This window comes from Eptatretus burgeri, chromosome 16 (genome assembly GCF_056783735.1).
Source record: "Eptatretus burgeri isolate ZD-2024b chromosome 16, Ebu_testis_v1, whole genome shotgun sequence".
Taxonomy (NCBI): domain Eukaryota; kingdom Metazoa; phylum Chordata; class Myxini; order Myxiniformes; family Myxinidae; genus Eptatretus; species Eptatretus burgeri.
Window position 1 is genome coordinate 46,444,368 of NC_140976.1, and position 20,860 is coordinate 46,465,227.

At 42.6% G+C, this 20,860-nt stretch overlaps 1 protein-coding gene across 6 annotated transcripts in view; it reads right to left on the bottom strand.

Annotated features, from left to right (window-relative positions):
• PFKP (phosphofructokinase, platelet) overlaps window positions 1-20,860 on the bottom strand; it is a 115,343-nt gene that overhangs the window by 4,732 nt on the left and 89,751 nt on the right. For 5 of the 6 annotated variants that reach the window (XM_085859623.1, XM_085859625.1, XM_085859622.1 and 2 more), the window contains 3 exons: window positions 16,569-16,680; window positions 10,202-10,301; window positions 5,133-5,238 (listed from right to left, as the gene is read on the bottom strand). In XM_085859623.1, coding sequence (XP_085715749.1) covers window positions 5,133-5,238; window positions 10,202-10,301; window positions 16,569-16,680 — 318 coding nt within the window. Of the gene's footprint in view, window positions 1-5,128; window positions 5,239-10,201; window positions 10,302-16,568; window positions 16,681-20,860 lie in introns of those variants that run through there. The other variant, XM_085859626.1, reaches the window with a different exon arrangement.

Below are 20,860 nucleotides of genomic sequence, written 5' to 3' on the forward strand. Positions count from 1 at the left end.
GTTCATCTTTGGAATAAATTCAGTAGTTCACAAGTTATAATGGTAACAAGAATCTGCTATGCACAGAAAATCCCAAAACAATGTCTCCCAGGCCCTTTGGCTGTGGAGGCATAAAAATAATAACTATATTTCAGATTCTGGTCTTTTGCAGAAATGATCAACATGCTCTACTCCACGAGACTTAAATTATAAAGGAAAGGATACTGTTCCGGATTGTATCGTTTAACGGTTTTTGTTACCTTCTCGTGGACGGAGGTTATGTTTTCACCGTTTGTTTGTCTGTCTGTCTATCTGTGAGCAGATCTCAAAAAGTTATGGATAGATTCAGAGAAAATTTGGTGGACAGGTTGGGTGTGTGACAAGGACAAATTCATTCAGATTTGGTAAAGATCAGGATCCGGTAACTTTTTTTTTTTAAGTGATTCTTGACGATTAAGAGGTAGGGTTAAAATGATATACAGTACAGCACAATATCTCAAAATGCTATGGACGGATTCGGACAAAACTTGGTAGACAGGTTGGGTGTGTGATGAGGAAGAATTGATTCCACTTTGGTGAAGATGTGGATCGCGATCCGGCATATCAGTGAGATACAAAACGTAAACTGTTCAGCCTTGCGGAGGTATGCGCTCTTTCGAGTGCCGTTCTAGTTTTACTCTCTTTTGCTCTTAATTTTTCTTTTTCTATTTTTGGTAGCTTGGACCTGTTGCTGCCTTTGAGCCTTGTGAGTACCTGCTGAAATCAATCTATCTGGGTTCTTTCTGACATCTTATTTTCGTTCTTTTCACACGTCTTTCCACTTTTTCACATTTCTCTTTATCTCTATATTACTAAAACTCTCATCTTGTATATTTGTATGTGTATATATATGTATGTATATATGTATGTACATATGTATGTGTGTATGTATGTGTGTATGTATGTTCCTGAAATACAGCCAAAACGGTACACAACAGTGCAAACATTTTCAGCCCACCTTACTCACCATTCTCCTGTGGTGTGCAGTATCAAATTTTGTTCAAATCGAGCAACGAAAAAAATTAAAAAATCAATTCCCGATTCAGTCAAGTACTCTTCGGGAGAATTTTATCAATGCAGACAACCTCAGCGGTATAGTTCACTGGAGCTATCTTTTTTTTTTTTAATGATTTTTTTTATCAACCGCTGTCACAACGGGAACCGAACGGGTTCACGGGTTGTCTAGTTCATTCTAATTCTTAAGCCTGGCATTAGCTTAGCGGTTCGCGTGGCTGGCTTGGGATCCTAAGGTCCTGAGTTTGAGCCCCGTCAGCTGCTGAAGTAACACCAAGTGGGGTTGACTCAGCCTGTCATCCTTCTGAGGTCAGCAAAATGAGCACTAGTGTACTGGTAATAAGGGCACTGCATCAGGGCATAGTCGCATACCGAACCAATGATGCAACCAGCAGTGTGTGTGTGTGTGTGTGTGTGTGTGTGTGTGTAGTCCAATTCTTGCTTTCATTTTCATTCTCTCTCTCTCTCTCTCTCTCTCTCTCTCTCTCTCTCTCTCTCTCTCTCTCTCTCTCTCTCTCTCTCTCTCTCTCTCTCTCTCTCTCTGTCTGTCTGTCTCTCTCTCTCTCTCTCTCTCTCTCTCTCTCTCTCTGTGTGTGTGTGTGAATTCTTACAAATTTTCTTTTTGTAAGGATCACTTGGGCTGCGCCTAGATGAGTCTGAGGGCAGAGGAGGTCATTACAATGTGAGCACATTCGCCATTTTGTTTCCACTCAGGAAAAGTGAATTTATTCCGTCCAAAACTTTTACGACATGTATCTGAATTTGAGTTGATTGCACGGCTATTCCGGTTGATTTTATGACGATAACTCTTGAGGTGAGACGTTCGTTATTTTTATTTGCAGTAAAAATATTTCCGGGTGACTCAGTCATTTGAAATTCTGTTATCACTGATAAATACTTTTCTAAAATAATCATACTTTTCTTTATGAAACAAAAGTAAATCCACAAACCTGCGAGATAATATTTAACTGTGCTGTAATGGTGGTGATAGGGGGATGCTCTTAACCAAGTTATTTTTTGACGGCCTTTACACGAGTAATGTAGAGATGGCTTGTGCACATCAGCAGGTAGTTGTTGCTGCCCCACAGGAAGCAGCCGTGACTGACACTGTGGTTAAGAATATGGAAAACGATGCTGGCGAGTGACCCTTACACCAAAATCACACTCCCTTCGACTAAAATTGTGAGGTGCCAAGAGCAAGAGTCTCTCAGGAGATAATAAACAGTCATCGTTACCGCTGTTGAAACGGATGGAGGCCATGGACCTTAAACAATAGGTTTAATAGGATATCTGTGGATATAGGATGTCTGTGGACAACAATAGGATGTCTGTGGACAACAATAGGATGTCTGTGGACAGATTATTACCTTTGCATTCTACGAAAGGTTATGTTTTGGTCGCTGTGTATTTATTCAATTTGTGAATATGTTTGTTTGTTTGTTATTCGCATAACTCAGAAAGTATCAAACTGAATTGCATGAAATTTGGTGGGATGATTCGTGAGTATCCAAGGACGATTTGATTAGATTTTGGGAGCGATCGGGTCAAAGGTCAAGGTCAAGGTCATGAAAATGTCAAAAACACTCTTTTGAGCATAACTTCCTTCATAATACAGCTATCGACATGCAACCACCGCCATATTGTTCCATGACGAGATACCTTTCGGATATGTAGTGTCGGATTTGATGTAACGTCATCGGAAGTGCATCTAAATGATGTCACAAGATGACGTAAATTTTCAATTTTCGATCTCATCAGTTTTGATCATACCGTTTTGTAGGACTTACCTTAAGGACGTCACACACCAAATTTGACTTCGATCGGATTGACCGTTATGACGTCATTGACGTTTGAACATGACGTTTTACAATTGTGGCTAAAATGTCCTGATATTTTACATTCAAATATCTATATAATTTATAAAGCAAAGTCTCCCAAATCCAGGCATTAGGATCAGTACCAAAATATCTGTTTATTGATGTACAGGTTTTGCCAATTAACTCTGTAGTCAAGGTCAAGGTCACACTCAAGGTCAAAATATACTTGTAGGCATAGCTTCAGATCTAATAGAGCTATTGACATGAAACCAACGTTAAAACGTTCAGTGAACTACGAGCTTTCAGAATGGTAGTCCCCGATTGGACGTGACTTCCCCGGAAGTGCGTCAAAATGACGTCAAAAATGACGTCATTTTTCAACTTTTTAATTTTTCAGTGTTTATCATTCCATTTTGTTGGACTGCCTTCAAGGAGGTTACACACCAAATTTGACGTCAATCGGACTGACGGTTGTGACGTCATGGACGTTTTAAAATGACGTTTTTAAAATGTGCCCGGAAAAAAGTTGCAGCGGCGAAGGTATGCGCTCTACCGAGTGCCCGTTCTAGTTCAACACTGTCTTGCCCCTTACTCTGCTCACCAAAGCTTTCTGCCTGTGGCAAACAAGAGCACCTTCATTCCTGGCTCAATAATTATTTGATGCACATATTCAGCACATATCTATCCATGCTGTCCTTTAATCCTGTTTCCAAACGGATGTGGATTGAACCATAGCATTGTGGTGGGGCCCAGTTTTTTTATTCCACAAACACACTAATCCATCTCACCGATGCACTAGAAATCCCTCTTTTCCACAATCAGATTCTACTAAATGCCATTTTAGTACGCTCTCCAGATGACAAATCAACAGCTACTGTTTCCCTCTTAGCAGATATGGAAAGGATCAAACACTGGGTACATGCAATGCCATTTAACAAGGCCAATCTCATCTTCTCACCGACTCACTCCAGAAAGATCAATTAGCAAACCAAACTCACTTTTATACTGTGATCAATCACTGCAATGGGTTCAGGCACTCAAACCTATTGGCATCACAATCAATCACGACCTTTCCTGAACAGATCATAGATGAAAAGCTGGCATCGAAAGCCAGCCACGTACTAGTGGCCATCCTCCCTTGTGCCAAGTCCTTCCTTGGTAAATCTAACTTTGGCTGCAGTCTGTAGCTCAATGTAGTTATTCTCTTCACTCTGTATATAGTGCTTCCACTTTGCACCTCTCATTCATGAGAGAGAAAGGATATGATGGAGAGGGAGATTCTAATTCTTCCAAAGCAAGAATCATAAACCATCAACATCATTAGCATCATACACAAAGAAGCCGACATACAATGTTTGTTGCTCTCAAATCAGACAGGTTCTGTTATCATCTCTGTTATATACGGCACTGTGTCATTTCTGAACTTGCTCCCCTGCTCTTTCAGTCATCTGCCCATTCCCTGAATTTCCAGGATGTACACATTCTTCTCGTGACCCTCTCCTTGTTGATCCCCAAAAATCGATGTTTACTTTCCTTCCACTCATAGTTTCCTTTTTTTCTCCAACCTGTGGTCACCCAAGGCTGTTTAATCGCACCATTTCCTCCAGTGCTTCAAACAGCAGTGCCCCACCTAACTCATTTAATCTTCCATACCTACCAGTGATCATTTATCCACACGTGAACCCTCCCTAAAATAGCCCTCTCACCTGCAGAGTAATATGTTTATTGTTCTCTATTTCCCCATTGCTTGTTTAAGTGTGGCTATCGTCAATCCATCTGTAGGTTATCCTTCTACTTCACATACATTTGGTCTTCGACGAGTCGACATTTTGTGCGGACAAATGAAATTGAAATTGGTTTGTTTGGCTTAACAATCTGAGCACATAGCTCATGATGGTGGGATCGCAGGTTCAAAATCCCAAACACCATTGTCAACTAATGTCCCGATCCTTGTTATAAATTTGCAAGCTCCCCCATGGGTCTAATATTGATTAACATTAGATGAAGCTATCCAAAAGGCATTACCATCCTTCAGAAATGGAAACGGGGAGAAGGATATGGATAAGTAGGGCAGTACAGCATTGGAGAGAAAATGGAAAATAGAATCGAAGATACAAGTAAAAAAAACAAAAACCAGACAAATGGGAAACACAAGAGAATGGGCTCAAAAAATTCACATACTAGTATTGTTGGATATGCAATGACAACTCATATTATGTTGATTTCCTCCAACGTTTTACAACACAACTCAATATGAAAGTGGGGTTAGCCATTGGTCCTCACTCAAAATCTGTGTGCTCCTTGAGTTCACTCAGGGGTTGGAACTGGAGAGATCGAGAGCGCATGCCCAACAAGCAAGCAGAGTCATTTTCGTTTGCAAAGACCCGGCCTGGGTGGAAGAAAAGTGTCAATGCAAGTACAAATCTTCGTTTAATGCTCGACTCCAACATTTGCATTTTCTCACCATTTCCTGTACATCTTCATGCTCACCAACAATACTTACTTCATCCATTAATCCAGGAAATGTTACTCCTACTTGTTTAATGCTCTCATAACAGTACAACACGTGTTTTTTTTGCAATTTACAACAGTCCATCGGCAGCACATTTTCTGTATTTTGATAATTATATGGCATATGCCACAATATGTGGCACTAATATTTAACATGGATGTGAAAAATGGTCATACATTGTTACAAAAGGGGAGGGGTGTGAATTGAAAAATATAAATTTTAGAAAGTGATGGCAATGAAGAAGTTGGAGAGAAAAGAAAAGAAAAAGTTTGGAGGAGATGGGAAGAAAAGGGAGAGACGTGAAATACTTGCACTGGACAAAGGACTGGAACATCATGTGTGTGTTTTATGAACAACGCATTAATTGAACATAACAATTTATTGTCCACTGTGGGGATGGAGAATGGAGGAGTTGCAGGGAGGAAAACAATGGGGGAGACACAGGGTCATCACCCGGGTTTTTATGTGATCTTATTTAATGAACGCCCAAAATAAAAAAACAAAAAAAACATATATATATATATATATATATATGGAAATGTATATGTGTGTGTGTATATGTATGTATATATATATATATAGTCACGGCTGTGGAAATTCGCATTACACCATAAAGGGCCCTCAGGTGAGATATCTCCATAGATACATGTGTAGTTAGCCCAAACCTGTTGTGTAGAGGGAATTTATGTGATCCATCCGCGCTGCGACGCTTTGAGTCAGCCATTTTTCTGTTCTATCTTTTATTTCAAACAAACAGCATCTCAACAACCATGCCATCCGCATCACAGCACCAACCACGCCACCTCCACCATCTACGCTACCACATCTTCGCCACTACGTCCGCTTCCGAACGGCAAACAAAGGCGCCAAGGAGGGAACTGCGAGGATGCGGTTTCCCCACCTGTTTCTTCCGTTTGACTTCCCCATGCTTTGGAGTGGAGGAGGGACGATGCAGGTCAAAGGTCAGAGGTCATGTGATGGAGGGGTCTCATTTTGGGGGAATAATTCTCTGGCCCAGAGCCAAAAACTGACTCCCCCGGCCCCCGCACGGGGCGGGGTGGAGGAAAAGCGTGAGGGAACGCCCTTTTCGGGAACCCTCTCGAAGGAAGGTGGAGCCGAGAATGGGGCGGGGCGAAGGGCGGAGCCCTGCGCTATAAAAGACGGACATGGGCGGGCGCACTTGCGCTTCCTCTTCCGCCTCTTCCTCCTCGTCTTGGCTGGTGGTCTGGTTGGTCTTCGGTTGTTTTTTGTGGAGAGTTGGTCTTCGGGAAGAGGTCCTGCGCCCGTGCATTGGCGAGCGGCCCTGTCACGAAGGCACAGACGGGAGACGCGGGAGCGTCAGTAGTGAGGTGGACCTGCACGTCCGGACGGGGAGTGCAGGAGAGGGTTTGCCGGCCACGAGAGAGGTCGGGGCCAGGCGCGACCACGCTGACGGTCGCGGGAGAGGGACTCACCAGCCATAAAAGGGAAGTCGCGACTTCTTTCTTTCTTTTCTTTGGGGTTTTTGTGTAAATGTCTGTGGGTGGCGCCAGTCTGGCTCAAGTAGTATTGTTTTAAGTGTTGCCGTGTGTACGTGTATAGTCGGTTGTAGCTCTGCATTGCTTCTTTTGTTTTAATTGCTTTATGTGCATTTTTGACTGTATGGCTATATATATATATATATATATATATATATATATATATATATATATATATATATATATATATATATATATATATATATATATATATATATATATATATGTGCTTGTCTGTGTATGTGTGAATAAAATGCTTGCTTGTTGAACTGTTCCCGCTCTGCTTCGTCTCTTTTCCTTTTTTATTGACCCTCCATCTTGCATCACGTAAGGGGTTCGTAGAGGGTGCAACATCCCGGCAATTAATCGGAACCGTCAAGGCCGACGATAACACCACTCGGTTATCACTGTAGCACGGAACGGACCGCTTAAGCGGTTCGTGTCCGGAGTCGGCCTGTGGCGTGGTATGATCGCCTGGTTGACCATTCGCGCAGTTACTTAAGTAGATCGAATTTGGCGAGCAACCCTATCCTGCGTGGGTGGGCAATTGGCACGAATGTGGTGAGGTTAAACCCCCACCCGTGACTAGCTCCTGGCGTTGTTCCGAGAGGGTCACGACTGAATTGTCCGTCCGGTGGGCGACGTGCAGCGATTTGAGTTACGTGGCCGTCCGCACGCCGGCGGGCGCGAATTCGCAATAATGTGTGTGTGTGTGTGTGTGTGTGTGTGTGTGTGTGTGTGTGTGTGTGTGTGTGTGTGTGTGTGTGTGTGTGTGTATGTGTGTATGTAAATATACATATATCGAAACATATGGAGTGTGACAAGCACTCCACCAATCCCCATTGGACACAGTCCACACCAAAGCGTCGCCTCCAACACAGAGGCCTCGGCCCGGTGACTCTGTCAAACACAAAGATTACTTGGTCAACATCAGTTAAACGTCAAACGGAGCTGCCTATCCAGATTTTGGGCTTATTTGCTCTCAGGATGGCATCCTGATAAATATCTCACCAATTATGACTACAATCGTCGTTTATACATCAGACGCACCTCCTGACTGTAATGGTATCGCATCGCCGTGGATTATGTCTCACATAGTAAAACCGCATAATCCGCACAGAACAACCATCCATCCTCTGTGTTGGAGGCGATGCTTTGGTGTGCACGGTGTCCAATGGGGATTGGTGGAGTGCTCATTACACTCCACATGTTTTGATTTTCCTGCCGATCACATCACGTACCTTCTGATTGACTGGTTTGCATGATCAGGAACAATTGTCTGGGTGACAGACGGATGGTTGCTCAATGTGGATTATGCGGTTTTACCGTGTGAGACATAATCCGCGGCGATGCTCACCATTACAGTCAGGAGGTGTGTGTGTGTGTGTGTGTGTGTGTGTGTGTGGGTGTGTGTGTGTGTGTATGTGTGTGTGTATGTGTCTGTGTATGTGTGTGTGTATGTGTGTGTGTATGTGTGTGTGTATGTGTGTGTATGTATGTGTGTATGTGTAATATATATATATATATATATATATATATATATATATATATATATATACATATACATATACATATACACACACACACACACACACACACACACACACACACACACATACACATACACATACACATATACACACACACAAACACACACACACACACACACACACACACACACACACACACACACACACACACAAACACCTTCTTCTTTCGGCTGCTCCCGTTAGGGGTCGCCACAGCGGATCATCCGTATGATCCGCATAATGATTTGGCACATGTTTTACGCCGGATGCCCTTCCTGACGCAACCCTGGTCGCCTCTTACGACACAGGGATATAGTACACCTATTTTAACCGGGGTATACACCGGCCCAGTCCACTGGTACTCATTTTGCTGACCTCGGAAGGATGACAGGCTGAGTCAACCCCCTGGTGTATTAATTCAGTGGCCCAACAAGGCTTGAACTCAGGACCTTTTGGATCCCAAGCCGCTGACCGAACCACTGCGCCAACACCAGGATATATATATATATATATATATATATATATATATATATATATATATATATATATATATATATATATATATATATATATATATATATATATATATATATATATATATATATATATATATATCAATACAATGAAAAATAAACGTCAGTCACCAGAATTTGCTTCCCATACTGAAGCCAAAGTACTAGCATTTCCACTTATTTAATTATTAGGGGGAAGGTGGGTTGGTGAGGAACGAATAAACACCTACAGCACGTTCCCTGCACTCCACGATCCCAAATACATCTCGGTAGCTATTTTATACCAATTTAAATCCGATCTACAGCTTCTACTGGTCCTCAGAGGGATCTGCTTCTAAAAGGCTACATCATATAATTCTCCTCTTCTGTGCTCGAAGACTGTGACCGCTGATCATATCATTGTCCATTATGCTGAAAAATTATTCTGCATTCATGTCGTTCATATTATACACAATTTTAAACATCTCTATCAGATCCTTTTATCATCACCTCCTTTTGAATATATAAAGTCCTGTCTTCTTCAAACATTCCTTGTGACTTAGTCAAGCAAGAATCAAGAGTCGTTCTCTGCTGAACCCTCTCCACGGCAGCAATGTCCTTGCTCAGATGTAGTGATCAAAACTGTACACAATATTCCAGATGAGGCTTCACTAAATTCCTGTAAGGAGTTAACACTTCCTCTTTTGATTAACAATTTATCCTTCTGATTTTTATTTATTAATTTATTTGTATGCAGCCTACGGCTGCTTGGCTGCATCATTTTCTGGGGCATGGGTGTGCCTCTAATCCATCTGATAACACTAAAGATCCCATTAGCTTCACCTTAAGCTACATGGCATTGTATTTTCTGCTGATTCCCCCCCCCCTCCCAGTTTTACCATCACTCTCAGATTCGTCTCCGACATCACATGCTGCAAGACTCTCCCTTGCCTTGCATAATGTACCCCTATTTTCATTATTCTTACCCATCCCCAGCACTTTACATTTACTTGTGTTAAACTGCATCTGCCAATCTTTCGCCTAATCTTTTAAAGGATCTCGGCTTTCCTGAATCGGATCAACCCGTCCTTTACATTCTGACATGAATGACAACTAGTGTTCGCAGTTTCGGAAACAGTTTTGTCTCTGATGGAGAGGACAAGCTAAGCAGAGAGGAATAACAAGATTAGACCGTAGGACTAAACAAGGTAATTAAACCTCCTTCAGCTGGACTGCTGCAAACAAAAGAGCAAGAAGCAGTAACAGCAAGGTACCAAAGACATTATACAAAAACATTTCTCACCCTGGCGGTAGCACTCCTTCATTTTGTCGCTCAGCCAATGCATTGCTTTTGCTGCAATCTTTGTTCCAAAGTTCCTGTCAAATGGTGATGGTGCTCCACCCTATAAAGCAGAAACAGTGTGTATGACACGTGTGTTGTCGTCAAATAATATGCTGAACAGCAAGATTGCACTGACACGAATACCAGCATACTGCTTGTGCTTTTCAAAAAAGATAAAACATTTTCTTCAACTAAAGGCTCACGGAAGAATAAAGCAGCATATAAAGTCACCCCACCACACAATGCGAAAGAGCAAGAGTCACGAAGCCATGCCAGCTTGCTAGTGTCTATAAAAGATGGAGCGCAACCGTGCACAGTGAATGGAGGGTTCGCATTCAGTTAAAGCATTGGTTATTGCGTGGAGAACCAGGCTCGGTCATGAGACACCACGTGGGATGGGTGAGTGGTGAAACTAAGCGTTGGTGGTGTGAGGGCAAATCCGAACCAGAGTGAGGATTCCTATTCATTTGAGGAGTCAGGACCAACTCCATGTACTTGAAATAGCGCATGAGAAATGAGAAAAGGCAGCACGACCCCACAAAAGCCCAGTGGGAGTCCAGACCAGATGCGGCACATCCCGCCGCAACAGAGCCCACCACCCTCATCTATCATGCGCGAGCATAGCACATGGATAGGTTTCTTTTCAGTCTTGTCCTCCACTTGCTGTCTCCCATTTGTGAGTGGACGACGTACATTCCCAAGGACTACCCGTCGCAAGATTGGTAATCGTCAGGTGGGAGATTTAACCGTGTCCACCCACATCACTGTTACAACTGGTTCCCTTCCTCAGAGGCGGTAAGTAAGTGTCACGTCAGCAAGTGTCACATCAGCATGATGTCACACTACGTTTCAGTGAGAATGACTGCATGTTGTGGATTGGTCTGCAACCACACTGATCACTGTGCTTCTTGTATTTTGAGTTCTCATGTGCTAGTCCTTTTTTGTGAGCATTATCTTCTGGTGGTATTGTTGCGGAAATGGGCCCTTAGTGGGTTATTAAACATAGGATTAGCCCAGATCTCCCCTTAAATGCATGTTTAGCCAGGTTGTTTGGTAATCGGACATTACCTGTGTGTCGGGAGTTGTAGCAGGCTGTCCATTGTTCGTACAGTGGTGGTGTATGGAGAGGCGTCTTCTTCTTCCTTCCCCCCTCCTAACTAGCCCACAACCGGCGCCCTGAGACTCGGTCAACAAGACGTGTCAGCAACCCATTGGCGGAGAGCTGTTGCAAACTCGAACGATGGACCAATCACGGGTTCCCGGGGGTGGTCGAAAAGGCCCGCCCCGAAAGGCAAGAGGAACTGTCTGAGGTCTGTCCAGTGCGATCTGCTTCGTGAGAAAGGCTGGCCCCGAAAAGCAAAGGAAGGGACGGCTGTGCAAGTCTACGATCTGCTTCATGAGGAGTGGTTTGGTCGGCTGTTCTTCCTCGGTTATGGATCCAGCCTGAGGTCATCCACAGGTTCATCCTGAGTCCAGTCACGGAGCCTCTGACTGTCCTGACTCCCTGCACGGCTCGACACGTCTTTCATCCCTTCAATCCGCCTGCGGAGCCCAACACCCGGATTGGCCTCGTCTGGTGTACAGGCCAGGCCTGGATTCGCAGACTGGACCTTGTGAGAAACCAGCTGGAACACACCATAGATCTTTCTCTCCTGTGCCGTCGACCTTACGGGGGCTGAACGCGCTGAGGCTGGTGCGTGAGCGGTGCCAACAAAAAGGAGGCCGTCGCCGCCATCTTGCCACGCTGCATGCTCGAGCTTCGGCGCTCGAATCCGTTGACATCGGCTTGTCACGAGCCGCATTCGTGCCTTTGATACTTTTCCTCTCATCCATGAGGCATCACCAAGTACTCCGTGTCTTATCTGCATGTTGTTCAGGCCTAAGGTGTATTTCGCTCGGGCTCCCTTCGAAACCCATATCCGTAGCTCCCTAGTTAAAAGAGGGTTATAGATTAATTATAACGTTCATGAATGCTTTGCTTGTGTCGTGTTCCCCGATGTGTCCCCAATAAATCTGGCTGAGTTATACGAAAGTTACCGCCTTGAATTTATTCGTGCCACGCCGAGGAACAATCCGCTCGATTTATATATAAAACCAAAACAGGCTGCGGACTGGCAGACTTCACTCGGTCTCTGACAAACCCAGTCTGTAGCCGGGGTCTATATCCCCAACTGGTACGGCCCAGGTGTACTTTGGTATCGTGATCTGAGGCACGTGACCCGAGACCTGTGCCGAACTAGCCGGCGTTATAACCCCTGAGACGGCGGTGCTGTTAAGTGACGCCGAATCTTCAACATTTGGTGTCCGGAGTGGGGTGCGAATCCCTCCACCGCTGAATCTATAACAGTATATCATTGACACCAGCAGTGTCAGTCCATTTAGACTTTTGCCAGCATTGTAGTTTACTACACAATGCCTGGTATATGGGATTCAAGTCAACGTGGCTTTTTGTTGACTTCTCGCCCGAGCACCATGCCTCAATTATTTCACCGCTCATCCTTGTTGACCCTGTGCCAAGGGCAGATATCTGACTCCATGTAAAGGTACGTTGGTGGTTGTACGTGTAGCTTCCAAAGGCAGTCTATCTCTCTGTCTCTCTGCGTGCTGGTCTTCAGTTAGCCATGTGGTCATTGGTTGGATAGTCGGCCAACATATTTGACTGAACAATCCCCACATGGGATGTTGTCGATGACATTCTTTGTCAACTTTTCTCATGAGATCCTTAAGTTGTGTTCGTAAGGAAGTTTGTGATTTGTGGGTGACATGACATTGTAATTTCAGAGGTGCAATCGAATCGCGACATGTGGCTCGCAGTTTCAGAAGAGTGCTGTATATTTGGTCGCACCACTCTTGGCACATTTGGACTGTTGAAGTTGCCGATGGTTATGCAGATGGAAGATGATGAACACACTTGTGGAGTCGTTTTCTCGTCATAATTGACAGATGTGCAGCAACTCTGTTCAGCGTAGTGAGTGAGTTTTTGCCTGATTGAGTAAGCTTCAAGCATAACTTATTTTGTGGCAGGTGGGATGGCCACTTCAGGAGTCCGATACCTTGTCAGTGTGAGTGGGCTTATGGTACACTTGCGAGTGTAGGCTGCCATTCCGGACCATGGATCGTTGTATGCTCAGAAATGTAAGAGACCTGGCTTGTTTAACTTCATGACACTGTGTGCATGTGTGTATGTGTATGTGTGTGTGTGTGTGTGTGTGTGTGTGTGTGTGTGTGTGTGTGTGTGTGTGTGTGTGTGTGTGTGTGTGTGTGTGTGTGGGTGGGTGTGTGGGTGTGTGTGTCTGTGGGTGTGTGGGTGTGTGGGTGTGTGGGTGTGTGGGTGTGTGGGTCTGTGTGTGTGTGTGTGTGTGTGTGTGCATATATATATATATATATATATATATATATATATATATATATATATATATATATATATATATATATATATATATATATATATATATATATATATATATATATATATATATATATATATATATATATATATATATATATATATCTCAATCTAAACGTGATTGGGTTTAAATCTCTTGATCACGTCAAAGATCTCCGCAGGCCAGCTGAGTGGGAGTGGAGGCCGTGGGAATCCAATTAAGAGGAACTCAAACGAAAACGAGAAGGGCACTCTGTAGAGCGTGTACCTCCGCCACGTAATGCCCGATCCACGACAACATATCGGGCCCAATGCATTTTTGAAATATCATGTCATACAGCGAGTGCTATATCATTTTTGGCCCCATCTCTCAATGGTGAAGAATCATTGAAAAAAAACTTGTCGTAGTCAGATCCGGATCCGGATCTTCATCAAAATCTAACCAGTTCGTCCTTGTCGCACACCGAACCTGTCCACAAGGTTTCATCCGGAACCGTTCACAAACAAACAAACAGACAGACAGACAGACAGACAAACAGACATAAAGGGGTGAAAACATCACCTCCTTCACCTTCGGTGGCAGAGGTAACAATGACAACGACAACACTGTGTTTGAGTTAGCCTTTCAGTTTGAAGGTATGCGCACACTCGATATAGCCATGTACACATTCATTTAAAGCACATGCTTATTCAATATTATATACTTGGCAGGATGATTTTCGTTACCCCCCCCCCCCCAAAATCTCCCATAGATTTAAAACAGATTAAATGAACAGGAAAGGGGGCATTCAGCATCAAGGAAGGTTAGGAATCAGGATGGTGGTGAAGACGCGCTTTCACAAAACAAAAAACAAAAATGGTCTCGTCAAACAAACAAAAATGCACACACGTACGAGTAGAAAGATAGACAAGGGAGAGAGAGAAAAGAAAAAAAAGACGATGAACGGTGCACCGCATTGTGGAAGCATCCCATCCTCCTCGGGACATTCAGCACGGCATGGCTCGTGGCTGATCATGCCAAGCTCATTTGTGAGGAATAGTGCATGCTAAGGGAATTGATTTTTGGAGGTTTTTTTGGATATAAAAGTCAAGGCTCATAGAAGTGCTAGAACACTGAACAAATCAGGACACAGCCAAACAAAACGAACAGAACAAAAAAGGGGGAAACACCAACAGCAGGGTTGATAAAATAGAGGGAGACTTGAACAAATAAGGGATGTGGGGATGAATGAGGGGGTCGGTGAGGATGCACCAGGTGGACAATATGGATACAGAAGCAACTCTCAGGAAAGAAAACCTGGAAATGTCTAAGGAGATGGTCAACTGTGATGATTGATTCCATGACCTTGCTGATGATTAGAAGTAAGCTAACTCGGCTGTGGTTAAGTGGATTGGTTTTTGCATCTTGTTTTGTGATGTAGTGATATTTCCCGATTTCCAAGCAGATGGAAGACGACCTCGAACAAATGGCAGGATGAAAAGAACGGAAAGAGAGGATGTGCAAGAGCATCAGAACAGGTTTTCAGGACGCGTGAGCCGATGCCATCTGTTCCATTGCAGAATCAGAGTCGAGAGATGGCAGAAAATTTTCCACCTCCTCAGGTGCAAAATACATTGTCAACGACCAAATGGATATGACTGAGTGGCGTGGATACAGACAGCAAGGTGTTCGGGACGCAAGAGTTGGAAGCAAACACAGAATTGAGACATTCGGCCTTCTCACGAGCAGAGTCGGCTGTGGTGCCACTTGAAGAGAGGGAAGGAGTGGGAAAGGGAGCAAACACCAGAAACAGATTTAACAAGGTACTGCCAGGTTTTGGAGGAGGGAGACAAGTTTGAGAGCTCATTCTTGAGATTGCACAGATGTTTTCTGGTTCTCCTGAGAGTGGAGACACACTTATGGGCTTTGTGGAGTGAACCAAGTTGGACTTTAATTGGGTTTGCTTTCCAGGAAGTGAAGGGAAGCTATTTCAGAGCAACTGCCTCACCACACAATCCAGTGTACCATGGGTGGGAAAAAGAGTAGTATCATTGAAGACAAGATGAGATGACTCTGTGCAAAGGAGAGAGCAGGTTTCTTTGGAAGAATTGCCAGGGTGAGTTGATATCAGGGGTAGTAGATATGGGATACCAGTCCTGAAGAGAGATGGCTGCTTGCAATCCCTGCCAATCTGCCTGAGTGAACTGCCAGATTCACACTGAGGCAGCTCTCTGAAAATATCCAGAGAGATGTTGACTCCTACAAGCATATCATCAGATCAACCAATTGAAGCAGAGGGAGAGCAGGAGACATTTGCGGAGAATTTTGTCATCACCAAGTCCAGAAGGGAGGATTTGCCATTGGAAAAAATCCAGGTTGGAAAGTTCACAGATTGAATCGGTCCCACGGCATCACAGAAATTGTTTGTTAAAGTGCCATGTCTGGTGAAACCAACACTCAGCCAACTTGCATGGTGACAATCCTGGTTTGGAGGTCTCTTTCGGGGTGCTGTGGTTTAACCCATGACGACACTCCTCTGCAACTCTTCTGAAATGACCATCTCTCTCTCCTGCCATCACCATAGATTTCCCTTCTTGTCCCGTTCCTGTGTTTTTTTTTAATTTCTATAAACTCCTCATTGTGTTGAAAACTGTATTTATTGACCTTTTTAGCCCTGTTTTGGTACTTTGACATCAACATACAAATGAAAAGCGGCAATCACAACCCGTAGGATAAGGACAAGATTTATAACAGTGGCAAGTTGTCCGACTGGATGTACTGCGGAGTGACACAATCGGCCACCTTGGCTCCCTGACTTTTTCGTAGTTCACCATTGGAAAATTTAAACAAACAAACAAAAAATATGAACAAAACAGTAGCAAGTGTACAACTTTGACTGGCAATGTTATGTAGGCTGATGCTTGCCAAGTTGTTTAATGGTATCATGCCTTTTGTACTCAGACCTGCTGCATGTGTCCCAGGACATTCTTGCGGCAGTCAAAGACACCCTTTCCTTCCTCGGAGTACAAACTGAAAATGAAGTCTGTCGTGTAGTTTACATTGCAAAGCTCGTTCCTGGAAAAACAAGCAAAATAAGTTTAAACTTACTGGAAAAAAAAAGTTTTATCTTGTACAATACATTCAGTGACCAGCAAAAGTTTTCACCTCCGTAAATAATGTAACATTTAGATGAATTACGAATTATTTTGAAACTATTTTTCCAAACAAACTTTTTTATTCATAACTGGTGAGATTAAACGAAACACTGTTATTGTTGAAAGAGGTTATATGTCAGGAATACCTGCAGAAATCATGTACAAACCAACATTGACTGGATGCAATAGTATTCAGTCCCTTAGGTCAGTACTTGGTGGAAGCACCTAAGTAGAGGATAAAAGGGGCTTCTGAGGCAGCCATTCAAATGAATGGGGGAAAAGGGAAAAACTTTCTAACTTTAGCCCCAAAAGCCCAAAATAGGACACCGATTTCCTCCCCCTCCCATGCAAGCAAATGTAAAATTGAGACTTACTGATTAAAGCACTTCTTTCCTTTGATATTTTCATTCCACTCAAAGAGTGAACCAATGAATATTTGTCCATGTTCTACTTTGGGGAATAAATGAATTTTCCGATTACATTCATCACCTTTATTCGCTTCGTAGCCTGGTGTTGGCTCAGTGGCTAGGGTGGCGGCTTGGGATCCGAGGGTCCTGAATTCAAGCCTCGTTTCCCGCTGAATTAATTCACCAGGGGGTTGACTCAGCCTGTCATCCTTCTGGGGTCGGCAAAATGAGTACCAGCTTGCTGGGGGATGATCTAATCATTCAAGTATCCTGCGTCGGAGTGGCGACCCGTCCAGGAGTGTGCTCAATAGCCAAGGAGACTGCTTTGGCAGCACCAACACTCTGTACAGAGTATGGTCCCAATGGACTTTATTCACTTTATCTCTCATTTGGTTTTGTAAAATGGGGAAGTTTTGTTTTAAGTGTTTTCAGTTCGTGCTGTGAAAATGAGGAAGTATTCTGTGCCCTTGTCTCTCGTGGTTATGTTTTAAATCATCAGAACACTAACAGAACAAAGTTTATCGAAAAAGAGCTTTTAAACGTAGGTTTCATCAAAAATAATTCAAAGCAAGAAGTTTCATTTTCATGTGAAACCGAGTCAGACTGCTTGAGAACGTCTCGCCCGAACCAAGGCAAAAAAATTACGGTTATTTTCCATGTGGGAACACACCCTGGAAAAACCATTGTTGTGAAATCTCCCATTACGTCATCAAGTTGGTTTAAATAAGCAACTTGTGTGCCGTTCGTGTTTTATTACGAAAATGGAGCGTTCAGATTCTTACTACAACCTTGCAGATCAATCGTTTTCACAAGATGACAGGTGAGATCTCAACCCAATTCATTATTTATTGTGTAAAACAAAATTAAATCACTGTACAACCAATAATTATTATTGAATGTCATTTTTCCAACAGGTTGTCCCCAATAAAAACATCGTTAATAACTGATGTTGAAAATGAGTTATTTGAATATCACGAGGAATGGATAAAAATGAACGACTTTCTTGAAGATATTTATTCGTTTCGAAAAGAACTGAATGATATTATTGTTGGCTGGAAACAAGTACTCTCACATCCTTTGATCTGGAATGGTCCGAGTTCAAGGTGAGAAATTATCACTCTGTCTCTGTGTGTGTATATGTGTGCATGTGTGTGTGTGGTATGTGTGTGTGTGTGTGGTATGTATGTGTGTGTATGTGTGTATGTGTGTGTGTGTCTGTCTATGTCTTTGATTCATTATTTTTTTAATTATATTTTTCAGTTTAAACACCTGTCTGGATGAATCAAACACACAACTTAATCTTCTGGAGGAATCTGACATGACACTCGATCTTCTGGAGGTAAATGTTATATGTATTATTTTTATTAATATCATAAAATAATCATCTTTATATTCCCTAATTGTTCTTCACTCTGTTTCAAAACAGAATATGGGATCCGAGTTTCAAAATCACAAGATATCTGAAGCAGACTGCTGGGAAAGATCGTCCATTCTCGCAACTGAATATTTACCCAAAGAAAAATGTTTAATATTTTCAATCTTGATTCATTATATTTGCTTTCCTTATAATTATCTGATTTTGAATCACAAGAAAAGAATAAAGGAGATGTAAGGGGGGGGGGGTTAGGTGCGCTCCCCCAATGACCCACCCTGTGTGTGTGTGTGGGGAAGGGTTTGGGGGGGTGGCATGAGAGGGGTGGTGGGTCAAAGGTGGGGGTGCACAGGGGGTGGGGCTTGTGTGGGTGGGTGGGGATTGTGTGGGTGTGGAGCTTGTGTGGATGGGTGGGGCTTGTGTGGATGAGTGGAGCTTGTGTGGATGGGTGGGGCTTGTGTGGATGGGTGGGGCTTGTGTGGATGGGTGGGGCTTGTGTGGATGGGTGGGGCTTGTGTGGATGGGTGGGGCTTGTGTGGGTGGGTGGGGCTTGTGTGGATGGGTGGGGTTTGTGTGGATGGGTGGAGCTTGTGTGTATGGGGTTTGTGTGGATGTGGTTTGTGTGGGTGGAGCAATTTTTTGAAATTAAATTAACATGTTGTGTGTGGGGGACTAATTAACAAATCACTAATTATGTGAATATGATGGATGTGGATGGGGCTTGTGTGGGTGGGGCTTGTGTGGATGTGGTTTTTGTGGGTGGGGTTTGCGCGGGTGGGACTTGCATGGGTGGGGCTTGTGTGGGTGGGGCTTGTGTGGGTGGGGTCAAAAATGGGTGGAGTCATTTGTTTTCAATTTATCTTTGTCTTTTGCAATTCCTGTGAATAAAATAACCTAAAATCTATTCCCCCTTTAAATCATATACCTTATAAGTCCAAGGAACTGTATCGATTACATCAACAATTTAAAAAAGTTCATTTGTCCATCGCTTTGTATAACCTTTTTCAAAATGAGATTTCCACCTGTACACTTACTACATCACCAACTTTGAACTTTGGCTTTCTGACATTAATCTCTTTTTCATATTCTACTTTTGTAAATGTTTCTGATAGTTTAGTATTCGTTGAGGTGTGAATTGTATCATTATACTTATCAACAATATCCTGAATTAAAGATAACCATTGTTGCGAACCGAGTTGAGTGAATTTTTTAATATAGTCTCTCTTTTAAAGTGCGATTGAATCGCTCAACAACAACTGCTTTTCCTTCATTAAAGGTGCTGTATAATGCAATATATTGTTATTTTAAAGATAATTCATAAATGTTTTGTTGTAGAACTCTGTACCCTCATCAGTCCACAATTTTTTGAGGTTTTCTCTTACTTTTATTAAATATTTGTTGGAAGGCTAACATGAGTGTATTCCCGGTTTTGTTTTTCAAAGGGACAACCCACGCATATCTACTCCTCAAATCAAAAATGGTTAAAGCATACTTGTATCCCATATCATAATTGAGTTCAATTAAAATAGCGGACCAGATATAATCAACTTCCTTGGAATAAACCTTCCTTATATGAAACTTTGTGAATATTGGTTTATGTAATCCATTAGCTAATTGCTCTTCAATCTTAATGACATCATTAGAGCCTATAAGTGTTTTGAATTTCTAAGCCCAAGTTTCAATTTATCACTGATTATCTTCTTCACGATGAACCTATCAACTTTTTCTCTCAAGGTTGGATTTTGTATCAGAGAAAAATTATACAACATTTCTCTATCGGCTTCATGCTTTTCTTCCAACATCGTGCTATTTCCATAATCAATATCGTGCCTCATGCACACTTCAACCCTATTAATAGGTTTGCTCCACGGTTTAGGATTGTCAGCCGAATGTAATCTTTTATTCAAGTTTTGGTCCTGGACCACAGAAAGAATACCCTGGTAGATGTAATTCCCCTGGTATTCCAGTCGTTGGAAATTTACTTCCCGATAAAAACTTTTGTGTAGCTCCCCCACGTTTGTGTTTGGAGATAAATTGATATTTTTTTGAACCACACACCGAACATATACCTTTTTGTATAACCCTGTTATTTTTACTTTTAAAATATGAGATATTTTTAGTATTAGTTTTCTTTTTACATTAGAGACAATAACTCATTTATTTATGAGAAAAATTCCTACAGAGAGCGAAAACCTTTTTAGTTTCTAACATGCACATTTGAATCTTAATTTTTAAAACATAAAGAATCCTTTGAAATGTCTTCACTCTCTCCTCCATTTATTTAAGAAAAAAAAAATGTAAAACTTTAATTAAAGTCAATC